The sequence below is a fragment of the Littorina saxatilis genome, linkage group LG8 (genome assembly GCF_037325665.1).
Source record: "Littorina saxatilis isolate snail1 linkage group LG8, US_GU_Lsax_2.0, whole genome shotgun sequence".
NCBI classification, from domain to species: domain Eukaryota; kingdom Metazoa; phylum Mollusca; class Gastropoda; order Littorinimorpha; family Littorinidae; genus Littorina; species Littorina saxatilis.
In genome coordinates, this window is record NC_090252.1 from 63,794,789 (window position 1) to 63,815,588 (window position 20,800).

The window sequence follows — 20,800 nt, forward strand, 5'->3', positions numbered from 1 at the left end:
ACAGTAGGGTAAATGACCGAGACGGCTTCGTGCACCGCGACCAAGTGGGAGGGAGAGACCCAAGTCGGTTAGCCCCCAAGAAGGTGACAACTCTCACCAAGTTACCACCCAATGGTTGTCACCCGCTTCGATCTTCGTGCACCTCAGCCCTGGGCGCACTCGGTTAACTAATTAAGCCTCCAGAAAAAGCTGTTCAAAGCAAACGCCCTGTATTTAGGTTCTTTGCTCAAAGTCGCACAGTTTTCAAAGGGAGATTTCTTTCCGACCAGGCCTTCCGGCAATTGATCAAAATTCGGGTTGACTTTTCAAATGGTTAACTTCGCGATTATTTTGCTGTGCCAACTATTGTCTGCCTTCTCATTGACAAAAATCGTTTCAAACTCGGCTGAAAGTCGCACATGTGAACATCACTAGTAGAACATGACGTGAATGAGGTTACACCGTACACCTGCTGACATGTGTGTCCGAACCCTCCCCCCGTGTACACTACATTGGGTGTGCACGTTAAAGATCCCACGATTGACAAAAGTGTCTTTCCTGGCAAAATTGCTTAGGCACAGTTAATAATTGTCTACCTATACCCGTGTGACTTGGAATAATAGGCCGTGAAAGGTAAATATGCGCCGAAATGGCTGCAATCTACTGGCCGTATAAAATTTCATCTCACACGGCATCACTGCAGAGCGCCTAGAACTGTACCCACGGAATATGCGCGATATAAGCGTCATTGATTGATTGATTGATTGATTGAAGGGTGCTGTGTTAGTACTGCTGTCATGAAAAGAAACAAACCCACCACCACCACCACCCTTTTATTACTACTACTGCTGCTTCTGCCATTGTTTTATATTTGTTTAAAACACCGACACACAACATTTTGGTAATTTTCATTAATGTTCCTCATCATCATCATCATCATCATCATCATCATCATCATCATCATCATCATCATCATCATCATCGTGAACAACAACTATGTTATATAACATAATTATTGTCGTCGCTGTTGTTGCGGCAAACGATACTGACAGAACAATGTTTCTGATTTCCTTATGGGGCTGTCACACTCTAGCGTTTTAGAGAAACTTATTTCTAGCATATGAAATGTCAAACAATAATGTCAATACGTTGGCATACGTCCAAAAAAAAGCATCAAAATTCTAAATTGGACTTATGCATTACGTTTTCATAGCGTACGTCTAACTTATTACAAACACATCACTAACTTATATGAAACTTATGATAGCGTATCATAGCGTATAACCAGCGTATGTCAAGCGACCTCGCCTTATGCCCAACGTGTGAGTAACTTATGAGAAACCTATGCGCAGCGGGATCTACGGCATGTTTCGAACGATCACGTGACAATCACAATAAATATTGCGTCAATCTCAGACAGAACATCATTCCACACTGTGCGAGCAACCAACATGGGTCCGAAGACGCAGACCTCTACCAAGAACCGCAGAGGAAGAGCCATTTATATACAGGGACAGCAACACGCCAATCATACGCTAGTTGTACGGTAGCGACACGTTCAATAAGTTACACGATCGTCAGACATGCTTCGAATACGTTAGATATAGGTAAGACATAGGTCACATGTTACTACTGCAATAGGTTATCGATAAGTTAGCTGTATGGTACACCTTTCTGCTAGCGTATCTCGACGTATCTCAACGTATCTCGACGTATGTCTGTATGAGTAAACTACCTGTCACGTATTTAACATATGCGTAGCGTATGTCTAGCGTACGCCTAACGTATGAAGAGTACGTCGGCATACGTCCACACATTTTGAACATGTTCAAATTTTGTTTTTCGGTCTCAGCATACCAGAACGTATGCCAGCTTATACCAGTTTGCTTTTAACGTATTACTACTAATAAGAAACCTACACCTAACTTATGTCAAACGTATTCCAGCGTTTCGAAGAAAATAATCATAAGACGGCAGAAGTTACTGCTATACGTTATAGTGTGACAGCCCCATGACAGTGCTCTGATGCCAGCTAATTTGCTGAAATGACGTCTTAGTCGAATGATTGACGCGATGTGTATGACGTTGTTTTTTTGTCAAGTTTTACTTTATCGTCATCGTACCAGAAGGTTCTAGTTTTGTTGGAGGACGGTTTGTGCACGCTGTGTGTGTTGTCTGATTCCATCCAAAATGTGTCAACTGAAGGAAAGGCATCCAGCTGACTCGGAGAAAAGTTTGTTCATTTAGTCTCCTTGAAATTTAATTTTCTAAAATAAGAATGTTCTTGGCAGTTATATCCATTTTGTTATGCTCATTGCTATGTTCCGGATGCTGTGTTTCGCGTGTAACTGGTGAAACGGACTCAATGTAACAGAGCCTTGCTTTCAAATTGTATTGTAATACATGTATATTGTTTAGGTCAAATTTTATGTGTGAACAGGTAAGACAGTTCTGGTACTGCAGGGGTTGAGGTGGCTGATCGCGGGCCTACATCTTCCCTGTCACCAGGGTCACGATGTGCAAGTCGTCTAGAGCTACATCTAACACTGCCTTGTTTTCACATTGTCCTGCAATTTAGTAACCTTACTATTGTTTGTGTTCCAACAGGTAAGACCGTGGTGCTGGTGCTGCAAGGGTTAAGGTGGCTGCGACAGGGGCACGATGTGCACGTGTTGTCAACATTGTACAACACCTGGGCCGTCAACACATCCATCAAAAAACAGCTGGAGATGTCGCTGAGCGCGGGCCCGACGCCTTCCCTGACACCAGGCAGCGTGTCGTACCACCGGTACAATTTCTGGGACAGCGAGGCGGATGTCGAGCAGGCCGTCACCGACCTCTTGGCGTGTATGAAAAACGACCACCTACACGTCTTGATCGACGAGGCGGATTTTGACAGCAGGTTTGTGTTCATACGTGTGTGCGTGTGTGTGTGTGTGTGTGTGTGTGTGTGTGTGTGTGTGTGAGAGAGAGAGAGAGAGAGAGCGAGAGAGCGAAAGAGAGAGAGAAGGAGAGAAGGAGAGAGAGAGAGAGAGAGAGAGAGAGAGAGAGAGAGAGAGAGAGAGAGAGAGAGAGAGAGAGAGAGAGAGAGAGAGAGAGAGTTAACTGTCTGATTCATGTAACTCGCACCACCGTGTACGAGTGGAATTGCATGTTGTTATAACCACAAAGTGCGTAAATTGGTAAAATATCAAGTGACATCTTTTGTAAAGTTGCGAATAACGCATTACTATTATCAGCTTACCATGTCTCATGTGAGTGTGACACACATCTCTAACACCATGTCTCCATTCTGTGTCACAGGCAGAAGCAAGGTCCCCGTCACACACGCCTTGTAACACGCCTAGCGCAGCGAGTACCACACCTGTACCTGTGGTGTGCCGGTGTTCTGAACACCAAGATACCCCCAGCACTGCAGACACAGGTGTTCACTGTCCCCCTCCGCTCGGCGCCCGCCGTCCTGCGTGAAATACAACCCTTTATTAACAGGTATCCTGTCCACGACTACAGCGACAGCGGCGTGCCTGCCCCTGGGGACGGGCTGAGCGTGATACGGCTGAGTCACCATGGCAACGCTCACACAAGTCGGTGGCCAGTGGACTGCGCACAGTGTGGTCAGGATATCGCTGCCGTGCTGTGCCGTCTGGGTGTGGGTAAGTTGTGTAGCTGATGATAATAATGATGATGATGATGATGATGATGATGATGATGATGATGATGTTGGTGATGGTGATGGTGATAATGATGATTGTGGTAGGTTTAATTGAGGGGTAAACCTTCCCGTTCCCTAATGGTGTTTTACCACCCCCCCCCCCCCCCCCTCAACCCCCCCTCCCTCGAAAATATATTGACAAGTCTTTGCTCAAGAACTAAATTTTCAATCAAATCCAAAGTCAGGTCAGACTGCAGGGAGAAAAAATGACGTCATTTTTATTGAAGTAAACTTCAAAATTACGTCATGACGTCGAAGTTTTGCTGTCTGTGTTTGTTGAAAATGTACACAATGTGTGGTGATTTTATAAATCAAGTGTGTATGTGGGAGGGGGGTTGGGAGTGGTGGTGTGTGTGTGGGAGGGGGGTTGGGAGTGGTGGTGTGTGTGTGGGAGGGGGGTTGGGAGTGGTGGTGTGTGTGTTTGAGAAAACAAATACACGGATAGGTTGTGTCTTAAAGGGATACGCTACATTTGAAAAAAATATGACACTGACACTGTGACAGTGCTCTAATATTTTCTGGGCAAGATATAGACACCATCCACATTAATTTAGTGTAAAAAATAGTTTTGTTGCTACGAGGCCCTCTTTTCGGCAGTTTCTGAACATTTTGACCAAAACAGTGGTTATATGATATGCATGGTGTTCAGCAGTCATTAGTGAATGGGTACTTTTTTATATTTAGTCAAGTTTTGACTAAATATTTTAACATCGAGGGGGAATCGGGACGAGGGTGTGGTGTATGTGTGTGTGTGTGTGTGTGTGTGTGTGTGTGTGTGTGCGTGCGCGCGTATGTGTGTGTGTGTGTGTCTGTGTGTGTGTGTGTAGAGCGATTCAGACTAAACTACTGGACCGATCTTTATGAAATTTGACATGAGAGTTCCTGGGTATGATATCCCCATTTTTGTTTTGTTTTGATAAATGTCTTTGATGACGTCATATCCGGCTTTTCGTGAAAGTTGAGGCGGCACTGTCACGCTCTCATTTTTCAACCAAATTGGTTGAAATTTTGGTCAAGTAATCATCGACGAAGCCCGGACTTCGGTATTGCATTTCAGCGTGGTGGCTTAAAAATTAATAATGACTTTGGTCATTAAAAATCTGAAAAATGTTAAAAAAAAAACTTTTTATAAAACGATCCAAATTTACGTTCATCTTATTCTCCATCATTTTCTGATTCCAAAAACATATATATATGATATGTTTGGATTAAAAAAACGCTCAGAAAGTTAAAACGAAGAGAGGTACAGAAAAGCGCAACTACTAAACCGCTCTTCTTGTCAATTTCACTGCCTTTGCCATGAGCATGAGCGGTGGACTGACGATGCTACGAGTATACGGTCTTGCTGAAAAATTGCATTGCGTTCAGTTTCAACTTTCATTCTGTGAGTTCCACAGCTTGACTAAATGTAGTAATTTTGCCTTACGCGACTTGTTTTTTATTGTGGTAGGAGGTAGAATATGCTTTTTAGTAAGAAAATATGTCAATTGACAAAAAAAATAAAAGTAAACTCAAACCGATAACGACATACTGTGTTGAAATATTTACAAAAATCAGCGAATCTTGTTGTTCAAACAACCATAATGACAAAATGGAATATGACAGCACTCTGATTTTCTTGCAGCAGGATATTTGATATCTTACCTTCAAAATAAACACAAGAAAACTGTAGGTCAACGTGCTTTTTTTTCCGAGTGGCAGCATCTTTTATACCCCTACCCCCTACTTTTTGGAATAAAAATCATTGGTATTATATGCTACATTTGAAAGGAATATGCGAGTGCTCTAATATTTTCTGGGCAAGATATAGACACTATTCACATTCATTTAATGTAAAAAAGAATAGGGTTACCATTTTAGTTTTTTTGTTGCTTTCAGGCCCTTATTTTAGCGAAGGTACGCTCAAGCACATAATGATACACAGTGTTGAAATAATACAAAATTCCGCTCATGCGAACGCACTTGCTCTCAGTCTCAGACCAGACAGACACACTAAGATTCAAAATAGAGAGAGAGACAGAGACAGACAGAGAGAGAGAGAGACAGAGAGAGAGAGAGAGAGAGAGAGAGAGAGAGACAGAGACAGACAGAGAGAGAGAGAGACAGAGAGAGAGACTCCGGGTCCAAGTCATCAAATAAAATGTACCCCAAAATTTTATTCATCACTTACAGAACTTTACACAAACTAAACACCAAAAGCCCAACCCAAAACTTCCCTCTGCATGAGCGCGCAGACATACACACGCACACACACACACAATATATAGTTAGTCTGACAATCGGGCGTTGCTGATACTGCCTCAGCCTGTAGTGCTTGATCACAGGACTGTTTTGCAACGTCATAATGTGTGGATGCACTTCTTCTTCATTGACTTATGGTGCAGGCCACGGATCTCCAGAGTAGCCATCATACTTGTCATCTGTCTGTTGGTGATGCCGGAATGCATCATGCCTGTACAAAACAGAATCACATTCTAATATAATACAGAGAAATGACCGTGGAATAATACTAGGGGAATGCTGTGTAGCACCATTAGAGCTCCTTGTATCATGTATGGCAGGGTTCTAAAGATATATGTGTGGGGTGGGGGCAGTATTTTCAAGAATGTTGTTGTTAGACATACATGCTTTGCCAAAAATTATTGTTTTGTGTGTGTGTCAAACATGTGTGTTTTTTATTTTTTGATAACATACCAAGTAAAAAAACAAAACACCTAAACAAAAACAAATGAATAAAAGAAACTACAACTGTACAAGACTGTGAAGACATAACATAACAGAACAATGCATCCATACTCAACATTGTAGTACATGGGAGTTTGACTGGATGCACAGTATTTATAAAAAAAAAATGTAAATTGTAATTTCTGGGAAAATAAAAATGGCCCAAAAAAGGAAAACAGTACAACCACTCACCATCTCAGTATGCACAATGGACAGTGCACTCCCAGGGGCGGATCAGTTCATTTTATGGGGGGGATTCCAAAAGTATGTTGTGAAGATATGGGTGTGAAGGTGTGAAGCGCCGAGCCGACGGCGCGAAGCGCCTAGCTTGCTAGGGGGGTCCGGGGGCATGCCCCCCCGGAAAATTTTGAAAAAAAAGGATGCAAAATGGTGCAATCTGGTGCATTCTGAGGATGATCATTACCAGTTTCAGGCAGCAGATTTTGTCACTGATTAATACCCCAAAAATTGAAACTCAACCCAAAACAAGAGGCGAAGCCTTCAAGGCTCACGTAAGAAATAGACAAACAGTAACACAAACTCAATCACTCCGTCACACATACACACACACACACACACACACACACACACACACACACACACACACATACACACATATACACACACACACATACACACACACACACACACACACACACACACACACACACACACACACAGCCGAGGGCCCTAAAGGGGGGGTATCATCACGATCACGGGAAGGGAAATTTTCGCTTTCACGATCACAGGTACCTTGATTTTTGTTTTCACGATCACGAACACCAGTGGCAAATCACGGTCACGGTAAAAGTTGCATGTACAGAAAGCACGTGTCAAAGTAAACACAACCACACAGTAATTCGCTCCTCTGGATCTATTGTTTATTCAACACAAAGTGACAACTGTTGCACTTTTTTATAATTATTTTTTGAATTCTCTTTCATACACACATAGAAATACATATCATGATTTGTAATCAGTAACAAGAATGTTGTTTTCATTGGGTTTTCTCTCTCTCTCTCTCTCTCTCTCTCTCTCTCTCTCTCTCTCTCTCTCTCTCTCTCTCTCTATCTCTCTCTCTCTCTCTCTCTCTCTCTCTCTCTCTCTCTCTCTCTCTCTCTCTCTCTCTCTCTCTCTCTCTCTCTCTCTCCACTCATACACATTCAACCCCCACACCCTCACTCACACACATGGATATATACTTGCACAATTTCACATTTCCAGAGCTAAATCTTGTAAACCCATTTTCTGAAAAACTATTGGGTGGATTGAAATTAAAGTACAAAGTCATGTATGTGTGATGGGTTCTTTATTTTCAACTTTGCCATACAATTTGAGGTACACCATCGCCTGGTTTCATGGCCTTGAAAAACAAACAGGAATGCTACAGACCAAAAACGGTTTTACTTGAAAGAAGCGCGCAGTACCAGTAGCGAAGCCACAAGCCTGAGCCTGCGACGCAGGCGAGCCAACTAGGGGGGTCCGGGGGCATGCCCCCCCGGAATTTTTTTCAAAAAACGGTTAAAATCTGTGCAATCTGGTGCATTCTGGGCATCATTTTAGGGGTTGTAATAGTGTTGTGATCTTGTTAAAAATCCCATTTTAGCCTCCCCCCACCACCATTCAACACACCTCCAAACTGGTGAAAACAACACTACTGTGCGCTGGCTTCATTGAGACCGGCGCCCGGTCGCGTTGCGCGATATTCACACGGATCGTTTTTGCGGAAATTTTTTAACTTCACCGGAAAAAATTTGACTTTACCGGATTTTGAAAACGGCTTTATCGGATTTCCGGCAATTACCGGAAAAGTAGCATGCCTGACAAAATCCCCAACGAACATGACTTTGATCGTCTTTGACATGAGGATCAAGTGACCCAAACTGGCGCGTCTCCCCGCCATTGTTTCTGAATTTAACCCATTGTTGATATTAAAGTTTACAGGCGCTAAAATAAATCCAAGCTTAATGCAAAGAAGCGACAATTAGAATCTATGCCAAGCGTGTCCACGTTGCTGGGATGAAAAACACATTTCTAGTTTCGGTTTTGGCTAAACGCAGACTCGATCTCGAGCCAGTCGAGGTCACACCGTGCGAGTGACAGCCGGACGTGGCAATGTCGACAATGTCAATGATCTCACTCAAACTCAACGATCTTGAACAAATTTCAAGATCTTTGCCTACATTCAGAACTGTCATAGAGCAACATAGATCAACATACCTTGATATTTCGTCTTCAGAAAGACCGACCCGTAGCCTGACCTTTCCACCAAGGAAGGCATTCTCGCCGCCTGCTTTGGTCTGGCTTGAATCCACAAAATATAACAGAAGTTCGATGACAGTACCGCTGCACGCCATTTTTGATCTTCGAATTCGAATTGCACTCAAAACTTTTGCACGAAGCCCTTCCATTGGATGAAGTTTGGCAGACTTTTGCAATTTGCCTTCTGATTGGATCTCTTTTTGTCAGTGTGTAATTGGTTCTTTTAAAGGGAAGCAATCGCTCTCAAAATCATATTTCTGAATGTGTTGTTGCTTCCCTTCAATCGGGGTTGGCTCCTTACCGAATAGACAAGAGGATTATAGAGTGTAATACAGCTGTGAAAAATGTACGTTGAAAATAAAATGCTTTGCAATAATGCCCATCACGATCACGAAAACAAATGACGATCACGATCACGAGACTTGATTTTTTTGTCATCACGGATCACGGGCAAAGTCCCATCACGATCACAGAAATGGAAATTTCGGCAATCACGGTCACAGAAAGGTCAAAAAACGCCAATCACGATCACGGTTTTAAACCCTTTGGGGCCCTCATAGGTGAAACTGTGCAAGAAAGCGAGACACTAGATCTAGATCTGTCTGTCTGCATGTAGCCTACTTACAAGGACACGACTGCCAACTAGTCTCGGCGCGCTCAAAATAATAATGACCGAGACTTTCAGTACTTCCTTCGCGTGACGTCTAACCCTCTTACGTCATAATGTGACGTCAATGTAATGTGACGTCTTCAAATGTTAGAGTTTCTACCACAGACATACACACGCACAGACGCACGCACGCACGCACGCACGCACAGACAGACAAAGTTACGATCGCATAGGCTACACTTACGTGAGCCAAAAACACACAAAAATATTACACAGAAACCCCAGAACCCCCCCCCCCCCTCGTCCACCCCTGACTCCTATCACATCTCCACTCAGAGTGAGAGAGAGAGAGAGAGAGAGAGAGGGAGAGGGAGAGGGAGAGAGAGAGAGAGAGAGAGAGAGAGAGAGAGAGAGAGAGAGAGAGAGAGAGAGAGAGAGAGAGAGAGGCCTAGATCTAGATCTACTCACCGTAAGCTGCTTTCGTGTTTACGTCGTAGACCATGCCGTTTGAATTTGTAGCACGATGGCGTTTCCCGGTCGTCACCTTGTTGATCGATCCGCACTCACACCTGACGCAGAACAAGCTTGCGTATCCGTATCTCTGCTCTTTGGTTATGTTGTGCAAGTGCAGAGGTTTCTCACAACACTTGCATGAGCGAAGTTCGTCTGCCAAATGATGCAATTCAACGATACGCCGGCCCGTCTGCCACTCGTGTGCAGTTTCCTCCTCCGCGGGCTCGATTTCATCGTTATGCACGGCTGATTTGTTATTACTTTGGTTGTCTGGTGTATTCTTCCAAACTTTACTGACAAGGTGACGCCTACCCTTCTCCTTTTTCGTGATGAATCGGCCTCGCCATCTTTCCGCCATTTTGCAGCCGCAAACGCAAGGGAAACTATCATGTCAAAGAGTATCGGTGGAGTTGCGTTTCTTGGGACACAGCGAGCGGCGCTCTCCCCAGAGAGCGCCACCCGGATGCCGCGTATCCCTTTAAAATGTAACGAATGTTTGCTTACATACACGACTATTTATCAAACAAGACTGTGTAACCGTTACAACCGTCTTTTTCCTGCAGGGAGGAGCGCCGCCAACAGTCCCTCCCGGCTGAGCTACCGCGACGTGTTCGTCCTGACCAGAAGCGACGATCTTCAGGATGACGTCACAGATGAGGCATGGCGAGTGACGTCACCAGCTAGCGGCGTGGTGCAGGGACTGAAGGATGCAGGTGTACCGGTGAGTGTGTTGGGAGATCAAGACTGGAGACACAACAGGGCGAGGTGGGAGCGAGCTGTGCAGGACGTGGCGGTGGCGGCAACGGACACAGTGACAGTAGCGAGGTATGACTGGGTGTCAGGCCTGGAGCGGCGCGTGGTGGCCGTGTTACAGGACAGAGATCAGCGTGATGATGATATAGGGCTGACTGATGAGAGGACTGATCGTCAAGACAGGCTGAATGCAGTATCACGCTGCACCACACAGCTCATCATGGTCCGCACGCCTCCTGTCACCACCACCACCACGCCATCCCATACAACAACCACTACCCCCACCACCCACGCCACAACCTAATACAAAAACCACTACCACCGCCGTCACCACAACGACCACCAATACCACCAGCGACGACGACGACCACCACCATCGCCTAAAGGAGGAGAGATAGGAAGTGTGTCTTGTCGGGACATGCCGCCATCATCACCACCTCTACCGTGAGCTTCATCACTGTCGTCTCCACCACCTCTACCACCCCCACCACTACCACCACCACGACCACCACCATCACCACCACGACCACCAAAACAACAACAACAACACCACCGCCTCCACCACCACCCCCCACAACAACAACAACAACAACAACAACAACAACAACAACAACAACCGCCGCCACCACCACCAGAACCAAAACACATCAGGTTATTCCTGTTTTTTTTTGCAGAGTGTAATCACTTTTATTCCCCCCTCTGCTTCTTTACCTCTGTAAACTTGTAGAGCTAGTTATTTTTCGATAATGACCCAGCAACCAAACAAATAACGAGCCAGCAACAGCCTGAATCCTCGATAGTGCAATGGGTTGAGAAGCTGTTCTGTTTCGGTACTACTTTTGCGACTGAAAAGTTCCGAACGCTCTATACGTACGAAGTATACATCTCTGGAGCAAACAATACAAACATACCGCATTTAAATTAACAACTACAGGCCTGAACACATGAATCTCCATATAAAATCCATGAGTTCGGTTGTTTTCTGAATCTAGATCTGCAGTGCACAAACCGTTCATCACAAGCAAATTCCCAAGGCAAGTAACTCATACTCTGGCGACAAGAGTAGTTCCCCTTCTTTTAACGCAGTTTCTTCGACAACACTGACTGCAATCCGACGGTCAGTTTTCAACAATATTTCATTTTATAAACAGATCACACGCAACCAAATGCACACATCTCATCAATTTAAACAACATAAAGCGGTTTCATACACTATTTTCCCAAGAAAACTGAACTTCATACAGTAATTAACGTTGGAACACGGGTGCAAAAGTTCGTCTGCTAGTCCCATTTGACGAAAGAACATTTACTAAGCGATATTAAAACATAAACAGAACACACAATATCTGCCTTTACCGCCACAGCAGAATAACAGCATATCTGTGTACTTGATTTTAGTCCAAAACAGGGAAACTGAAAAGAAGTGTTAACAGAATGGAATGATTTGCACGGAACTATACAACCGCGCATTAATCGATCGCCTGCGCAGGTTGACTGGTTGAGTGATTCGGATTCGATCAAACTTTCGCACAAAAACTCCTGTTTTTTTGGAATAACTGAAGAAAGGAGGAATAAAGAGGTTACACACCTCGTCTCAGTGATTATTAAAAATAATGGTCTCAGTTCGCGGTCATGAAAAAGCTCGCTGAAGCTCGCATTTTTCATGATCCGCTAACTTCGACCATTATTTTTAATAATCACTGAGACTCGGCATGTAACCTCTACAGAGATTGCCAGAGCAAGACTTCGTCAGTTCTATGACGCAAAACAAGAATTGACGTCATCGTGCTTCTGTTTTACGTCGTTCAGATCTTGACCAGGTGATTGCGCTTAGAAACTGCTTCCCCTGTTAGAACCTTTTTAGTCTAAACATGTCGTTTACAATTTACAAATGTTTACTGCCTGTTTGAAAAGTCGATAGCAAATCTTGGCATTTCTCATAAAGCACCAACAAAAACACACAATTACTTTTAAATACAAATGTTTTTGCTCTTCTATCTGTCTTAGGTAGTATATCTATATATATATATCTAATATATATATATCTCAGGACTAGATTACCTTGCGATACGTCCCCCACAAAGGGACTTTGCTCTGTAAATCTCGGTCCCCCTTGAGGAGGGTCTGATGCTCCCAATAGGCTGTCTGTGAAGGGATACTTATTTCTCTCTCTCTCTCTCTGCTGAGAGATTTTAACAAATCTCGGAAGAAAGTCTCTGCTAACTTTCAATTGTTTCTTTCACAATTTCTGATGTTTTTTTTATAATGTGGTCACCGTGAAAGTTGCATCGCCTTTAAAGCGATCCAATTGAATAAAGCAGAAAACTTCTTCTTTACCAAGTCCTGTGTTGAACAGCAGTGAAAAGTTGACCGCTTTTCCTGTTTAACCTTTTTAAAATTAGATCTAACTTGTTCGCGTATCCATTTCTGGATCTGCAGGCTATGTACAGAGTTACCTCCCTTTAGGCTTTTTCAAATTTCCCTTGTTTTAACCTAATTTCTTGGTTAAAACTTGTCTAAATTTCTAAATTCTTTCTTAATAAATATCAATTCTACACTTTGGCCTTTAATCAAAGTGTTTCCCTTCACAGATATCCTCTTGGGGTTGTCAGATGAGGGTAGTCTCCCATGCCAACAGAAGCTACCATTCAGAGAATGGTTTGCTTCTTAGTTGGATACCATGGGTTGACAACTCTCGCCATCAGTACCACCTGACCACTGATGAGACACAATAGTGTCGAAACACGTGTCTGGTCTAGGTACAAATACAATGGTCCTCCTCAGGACTAGATTACCTTGCGATACGTCCCCCACAAAGGGACTTTGCTCTGTAAATCTCGGTCCCCCTTGAGGAGGGTCTGATGCTCCCAATAGGCTGTCTGTGAAGGGATTCTTATTTCTCTCTCTCTCTCTCTGCTAAGAGATTTTAACAAATCTCGGAAGAAAGTCTCTGCTGACTTTCAATTGTTTCTTTCACAATTTCTGATGTTTTTTTTATAATGTGGTCACCGTGAAAGTTGCATCGCCTTTAAAGCGATCCAATTGAATAAAGCAGAAAACTTCTTCTTTACCAAGTCCTGTGTTGAACAGCAGTGAAAAGTTGACCGCTTTTCCTGTTTAACCTTTTCAAAATTAGATCTAACTTGTTCGCGTGTCCATTTCTGGATCTGCAGGCTAGTACAGAGTTACCTCCCTTTAGGCTTTTTCAAATTTCCCTTGTTTTAACCTAATTTCTTGGTTAAAACTTGTCTAAATTTCTAAATTCTTTCTTAATAAATATCAATTCTACACTTTGGCCTTTAATCAAAGTGTTTCCCTTCACAGATATCCTCTTGGGGTTGTCAGATGAGGGTAGTCTCCCATGCCAACAGAAGCTACCATTCAGAGAATGGTTTGCTTCTTAGTTGGATACCATGGGTTGACAACTCTCGCCATCAGTACCACCTGACCACTGATGAGACACAATAGTGTCGAAACACGTGTCTGGTCTAGGTACAAATACAATGGTCCTCCTCAGGACTAGATTACCTTGCGATACGTCCCCCACAAAGGGACTTTGCTCTGTAAATCTCGGTCCCCCTTGAGGAGGGTCTGATGCTCCCAATAGGCTGTCTGTGAAGGGATACTTATTTCTCTCTCTCTCTCTCTGCTGAGAGATTTTAACAAATCTCGGAAGAAAGTCTCTGCTGACTTTCAATTGTTTCTTTCACAATTTCTGATGTTTTTTTTTTATGTATATGTATATATATATGCGACGTGTGTCTGTCTGTGTGTCTGTGTGTGTGTCTGTGTGTCTGTGTGTGAGTTCGCGATGCACGGCCAAAGTTCTCGATGGATCTGCTTCAAATTTGGTGGGCATATTCAGGTAGACCCGGTACAGGACACAACCTGGTCGATATTTCAACACGTGCTCTCAGCGCGCAGCGCTGAACCGATTTTGGTTCCACCTCAGCTATTTTGGTTCCACCTCAGCTACCCGGGCCCCCATACCGACACACCAAAGCCAAAGTTCTCGGTGGATCTTTTTCAAATTTGGACACCGTATTCAGCTACACCCCGGACACAATATCATCGATGAGATATTTCAACACGTGCTCTCAGCGCGCAGCGCTGAACCGAATTTGGTTTTTGTGTTCATTTCACCATTATAAGTAACTCTTCCTTATCTTCTCATCTTCTCCATGTTTTCAGCGTTTACCTCCCTTCCTTCGTATGGTGCACTGTTGTATCTTCGGATATTCCCGGCGTTCTGTTACTATTTTTAGAAGGTCACCGCAGTGTCCAGAACGTAAATTGGACCCGTAAATTATCCTCACTGTAAAAGTGCAAAGGTCGAATCTTCTTCTTCTTCTTCTTCTGCGTTCGTGGGCTGAAACTCCCACGTACACTCGTGTTTTTTGCACGAGTGGAATTTTACGTGTATGACCGTTTTCACCCCGCCATTAAGGCAGCCATACGCCGCTTTCGGAGGAAGCATGCTGGATATTTTCGTGTTTCTATAACCCACCGAACTCTGACATGGATTACAGGATCTTTTCCGTGCGCACTTGGTCTTGTGCTTGCGTGTACACACGAAGGGGGATAAGCCACTAGCAGGTCTGCACATAAGTTGACCTGGGAGATCGGAAAAATCTCCACACTTAAGGGCAGACCGGGTAGGCAAAATGAGTTTTTTTGGTCTCATCCACCTTTTTGGGGTTGTTGCATTTTTCACACCTTTGAACATCCTGGAATGCATTCAATAATCTGCTTTTGTCATTTTAGACATGTATTCATGTAAATAAAACCATTTTCAAACCGATGTTTTGTTGTTTTTGTCTGTGTTTTATCAAAAAAATCGAAAAAATGGTCTACTTTGGATACTCCGTGCTGGTAAATGTGCGCACATGACATGACCCTTCGCTGTTCAAACTGTGTGGAAATTTCCGTTCTTCAAGATGACGTCATCACCGTTGGGGAATTTCCGTTGACATAGGCACAAAGAGAGAGAATCCGTTCCAACCGAAACCCCGGAATTAATATATGCAAATATATGTAGGTCAAAGGCATTTGGCGCAAGCGCAGTAGACAACTTATCAGTCCCCCGGTGTCAACAAATCCATGACTTTTTCACCGATTCAGCAGCATTTTTCAAAGTTTTGAGCTGCGGAGAACAACCCTAACATTGGAAATGTTCAGCATAGTGGCAAGAAATATCAGAGAAAGATGAACCAGCAGCAGCGAACAGTAGAAGGAAGTAACAACACTCCGAAATGAACCAACATGATCGAATTGAAGCAGACGACATTCTAAGATTCTTGACTCGACGAGGTGGGTTTTGCTTCTTCCTCTTTTCGATCTTGTTTGTTTGACAACGTGATTTATTGCACATTGTTATGTTGTTGTTGTTGTAAGAATGTGTTAGGGTTTGCAGGTAAATGATAAACAGTTTGTGTCTGAAGTATTTTGCGGGTTTCTTGATACAATTTACTGACCATGCCGCCGCCGCAACCCCCCCCCCCCTCCCCCCCGCCCCTCCCTCCCTCGATCATCTCTGTGATATCGTCTTCACAACCCCTATTTTATTGTTCTTCGCTGGCCAGTCCTTGAGAGCTTACTATGGTGTAACATGTCATCATTATTCTTTGTCTGTGGTCAAACTGAGAAGCAGCATCTGAGCGATGTACGACTGACACAGTTTCTGTTTCTGGTCATTGACCGTAGGAAAATAAGTACCCTACTAGAGAGCGTTCTCTAATTCTAAAGGATTGGTTTACACCAGCATGGCTGACCAACCTATCATTGACAGCAATATTGTTGTCAAATCTTTTCCATTAACTAAGGAATAAAAAAATAGATCCAATTTACTTCACCAAAGAAAAAAAAAGAGTTAAACTAAAGGACTGGGGATGCAACTCATGAATCAAAAGCATAAAGATCACCTGCAAACAGTGCTAGGTTTAGGAAATCTGAAAATGTATACACACACACAGAACACACACACACACACAAAACAGACAACAGACAAGAAACAAGCAAATACATAGCAAGTGTGATGAAATGAATTAATTTTAAAAGAAAAATATGAAAAGAAAGGAAGAAAGAAAGAAAATAATTCAGCTAGTTTCAGTATTAGTTCCTGTGTGTATCATTGTATGTGATTGTGTGGTTACTCAAATCCCATTGTAAACTTGACATGTAAATTTTGTGATAGGGGCTGGTATGTATATGAGATAACCTTCTGTGAGGTTTAGTGTGTGACAGGGTGAGAATACTTTGATTTCTTTTGCTTTTTCGTGGCTGCTTTTATTTTCAATTATTTATCATTATATATATTTAATATTAAAACATACACTTTTTTGTCATTAAGTTGTGTGTGTTTGGGTATTAATAAGTAGTGCAAATCCACATGTAATGAGTATGAGTCACTGTTAAATTAATGAATGTCTTTTGTGTGTGTGTGTGTGTGTGTGTTCGTCAACCGACATATGTGGGTACGAGCCGCTGAGGTGGTTGTAAGAAAACCCGCCTGGTTCAGTGGTTGGGGGCTGATTGGGATTTCTGATTTACCGGCCTAGCCAAAAAGTTGAGGTACACCCCATGTAACATGGTCATTTGCAAAATAAAGTACAAGCACTTGTTGACGTTTATATTGAGTCTTAAAATTTGCAGCTTATTACAAACAAGAGGCGAAGCCATCAAGGCTCACGTAAGAAATCGACAAACAGTAACACAAACTCAATCACTCCGTCACACACACACACACACACACACACACACACACACACACACACACACACACACACACACACACACACACACACACACACACACACACACACACACACACACACACACACACACACACACACACACACACACACAGAAAGAGCATAGGTGAAACTGTGCAAGAAAGCGAGACACTAGATCTAGATCTGTCTGTCTGCATGTACGCCTACTTACAAGGACACGACTGCCAACTAGTCTCGGCGCGCTCAAAATAATAATGACCGAGACTGTCAGTACTTCCTTCGCGTGACGTCTAACCCTCTTACGTCATAATGTGACGTCAATGTAATGTGACGTCTTCAAATGTTAGAGTTTCTACCACAGACATACACACGCACAGACGCACGCACGCACGCACGCACGCACAGACAGACAAAGTTACGATCGCATAGGCTACACTTACGTGAGCCAAAAACCATGGACAGTTGTATCAAATATTAAATCAGTGTTTGTGTATTTATTAGGTTGGAGCAAGGGGAGAACCAGTCCTCCTGTGGTGGCAGCGAGGAGAAAGATTGACCTGATGGAAAAGTTTGCTAAACCGGAACTACCCTCTTCCACAGCAGAAACATCAGCTTTGCCATCTTCTGACCAACCATAAGAAGATACAGATACTTTGCCATCTTCTGACCCATCACAAGCAGATATGGATACTGGTACTGTGCAACGTCACTCCGCTGACATGTGTTGGGCTTTTGTCAACATTGATCAGCTCAATCTATTGCTGAAAGGTCTATATCCTGTACTGAATGCTTGTCTGATAGCAGTCTGATTATGAAAGAAGGTGATGCATCAGCCCAAGGATTTGCACAGGCCCTGCATCTGGAGTGCATATGAGTGTCCATTCAAGTCTGCAGTTGTTTACTCTTCTCCCGGTGTTTGCAACGCTTCGGGTGGTAAAGTTGCATTTAAAATAATCCGCGTATGACCATGTTGGTACATGGAAAGGGACATTCAGCTTTACAGAAATTTGCTGCAGTGTTAGGATTGAGCACAGAAATACTGTAATTAAAATGTTGCAACTTTTGAATGGCTTGATAGCTTTGTTCCATTTGTGTATATATAATTATGTAATGCTGTTGATGATTTGTGAAGCATCATTTCTATGCAATGGAATAAGAAATCAGTGCATCCGTTGGGTTTTTATGAGTCTGACAGTTTGGTTCTGATCAATATTTTCATATCAGCACAAACACAGATAATTGACTTTTTTAATGTTTTCATGATTTTTTTTTTAAATTAAAAAAATCTGATAATTTGATTTTCAAATCATTTCCCCTTCATAGTTAAAGTGTTATTCTGGTTAAAAAAAAACACCCCATTAATTCAAGCTCTACTGTGGTACTAGTTTACCGGGGTACTAGTGAGACTCTTTTACATGCTGTTTTCTCTACATGTAATTTGAGACAAAATGTGGTAATTAAAATGTTGTAACTTTTGAATGGCTAGATGGATTTGTTCCAATTTTGTATATGTTGTTTATGATTTGTGAAGCACCATTTCTGTGCATGGAATAAGAATACAGTGGATTCCTTGTGTTTTTATGAGTCCGACAGTTTCGTTTTGATTCATATCTGCACTAACATAGATGAGTTTTCAAATGATTTTTAAAAAAAAGTCCGGATAATTTGATCGTCAAATCATTTCCCCATCATAGTAAAGTGGTCATTCTGATAAAAACATATGAATTCAGGGTGCACTGTGCTACTTGTTTTTGTATGTACTGGTTCAAATCTTTAAAATGCTGTTTTCTCTGAATGTAATTTTCAGACAAAACGCTACAATTAAAATGTTGCAACTTTTGAAAGGCTTGATGGATTTGTTCAGTTTTTGTATATGTTGTTTATGAGTTGTACAGCATCAGTTCTGTGCATGGAATAAGAGTTCAGTGCATTGGTTGGGTTTTTATGAGTCTGACAGTTAGGATCTCATGTATTTTTCTTATCAGAACTGAACCGGTAACTGAAAATGCTAAATTAAAATAATATATTGCTTAGAAATGCTTTTCGATGCACAGAATTATTAAACACACACATATTGCTGCAAAGAAGAAAAATTGGATCAAAACATGCACTGGTTCACAAACTGCAACATTTTAAAAAAAGCACATTTTATAACGTTTTTTTTCACATTTTGGTGAATAAAACCCCCAAAAATTGCTTTTCACTCAAAATTTAAAATGGTTTCCCTTAATTAGGTTATTCTGCTTGCAAAAATCAAACAGGCAGCAAACTGTTTCAAAAAAAGAAAAAAAAAAGTGTTTGCCTACCCTGTCTCCCCTTAACCCACCAGGCGGCAGCGACCGGGATTCGAACTCACGACCTCCCGATTAGGAGGCCGACGTCTTACCACCGCGCCACCGCGCCCGTCCAAAGGTCGAATCAATTTATAGCCACGCGAAAAATACACTGTCATCTATCTCTCTATAGATACGGCTTCTCTGTGTTTGTGTGTGTGTGTGTGTGTGTGTGTGTGTGTGTGTGTGTGTGTGTGTGTGTGTCTCTATGTGAGCAACACCTGTGCATTGTTCAGTTCTGTTTGTGATGTGGTCTGGCGGCTTTTGTGTAATTTTATGTACTGGCCTTCCTTTGAGAAGCCATAACAGTTCAAAAGGGCTTAGAGATAAGCTCTAACTTGCTCAGTCCTGTTTGAGTGGAGTTCGCCTCCAAAGGTGATTAACACGGTTACATTCGTCGACAAGGATGGGACTCGATATGGTCAGGAATGGCATTATGGCCACTGAATCATTTTCGTGCTGTTCCCATTCCACGAATCTGGGAGGGACCTAAGCTTGGCGGGTCCATTGTTCGGACCCGGCGAAGCCGGCGTACGGCTCTAAGTACTTCTTCCCGGCGAAGCCGGCTACCCGGCGAAGCGGGTATTCATTCTAGTTAAATATATGTGTGTGTGTGTGTGTGTGTGTGTGTGTGTGAGTGTGAGTGTGTGGGTGTGTGCGCGCGCGCGTGCGTGCGTGCGTGCGTGTGTGTGTGTGTGTGTGTGTTTGTGTGTTCACGCGCGCGCATATTTGAGTGTGTGGCCGCATCATACATTTTTATTGTAAGCTGAAGACAACTCAAACCTGACACACTTAGTGTTTTATGATCACTGTTGTCCACAAAGTTTAGCGACCTCCGTTACATTTCAAAGTCTCCGCTATCACAAAAATAAAATACACAACGGTGCACTATCTCGGAAACATTCTACAAAATTAATTTAAAAAAAACTGTTCAAGAAAAGACAGTATACAGTAAGTCACCATCTTGAATTTCCCTCCATCCAGAAGGGAGATAACTGCAATTTAATCTATCATGTAAAAAACGACAACCTCAAAACAAATCAAACCAAAAAATCTTGAACAAAACACACACAAACAAATAAACAAGTCGCGTAAGGCGAAAATACAATATTTAGTCAAGTAGCTGTCGAACTCACAGAATGAAACTGAACGCAATGCCATTTTTCAGCAAGATTCGTAGCAT

General features: G+C 42.8%; 1 protein-coding gene and 1 long non-coding RNA gene across 2 annotated transcripts in view; both read left to right on the top strand.

The window, feature by feature from the left end:
* LOC138974110 (uncharacterized) overlaps positions 1-12,510 on the top strand; it is a 340,574-nt gene extending 328,064 nt beyond the window's left edge. The window contains exon 6 of the mRNA XM_070346805.1: positions 10,364-12,510. Coding sequence (XP_070202906.1) covers positions 10,364-10,857 — 494 coding nt within the window. The 3' untranslated portion in view covers positions 10,858-12,510. The remainder of the gene's footprint in view (positions 1-10,363) is intronic.
* Positions 12,511-14,716: 2,206 nt separating this feature from the next.
* On the top strand, positions 14,717-19,128 carry LOC138974096 (uncharacterized). Its single transcript, XR_011458312.1, has 2 exons — positions 14,717-15,863; positions 17,786-19,128. It is a non-coding gene; the product is annotated as an uncharacterized lncRNA (long non-coding RNA).
* Positions 19,129-20,800: the final 1,672 nt, after the last annotated feature.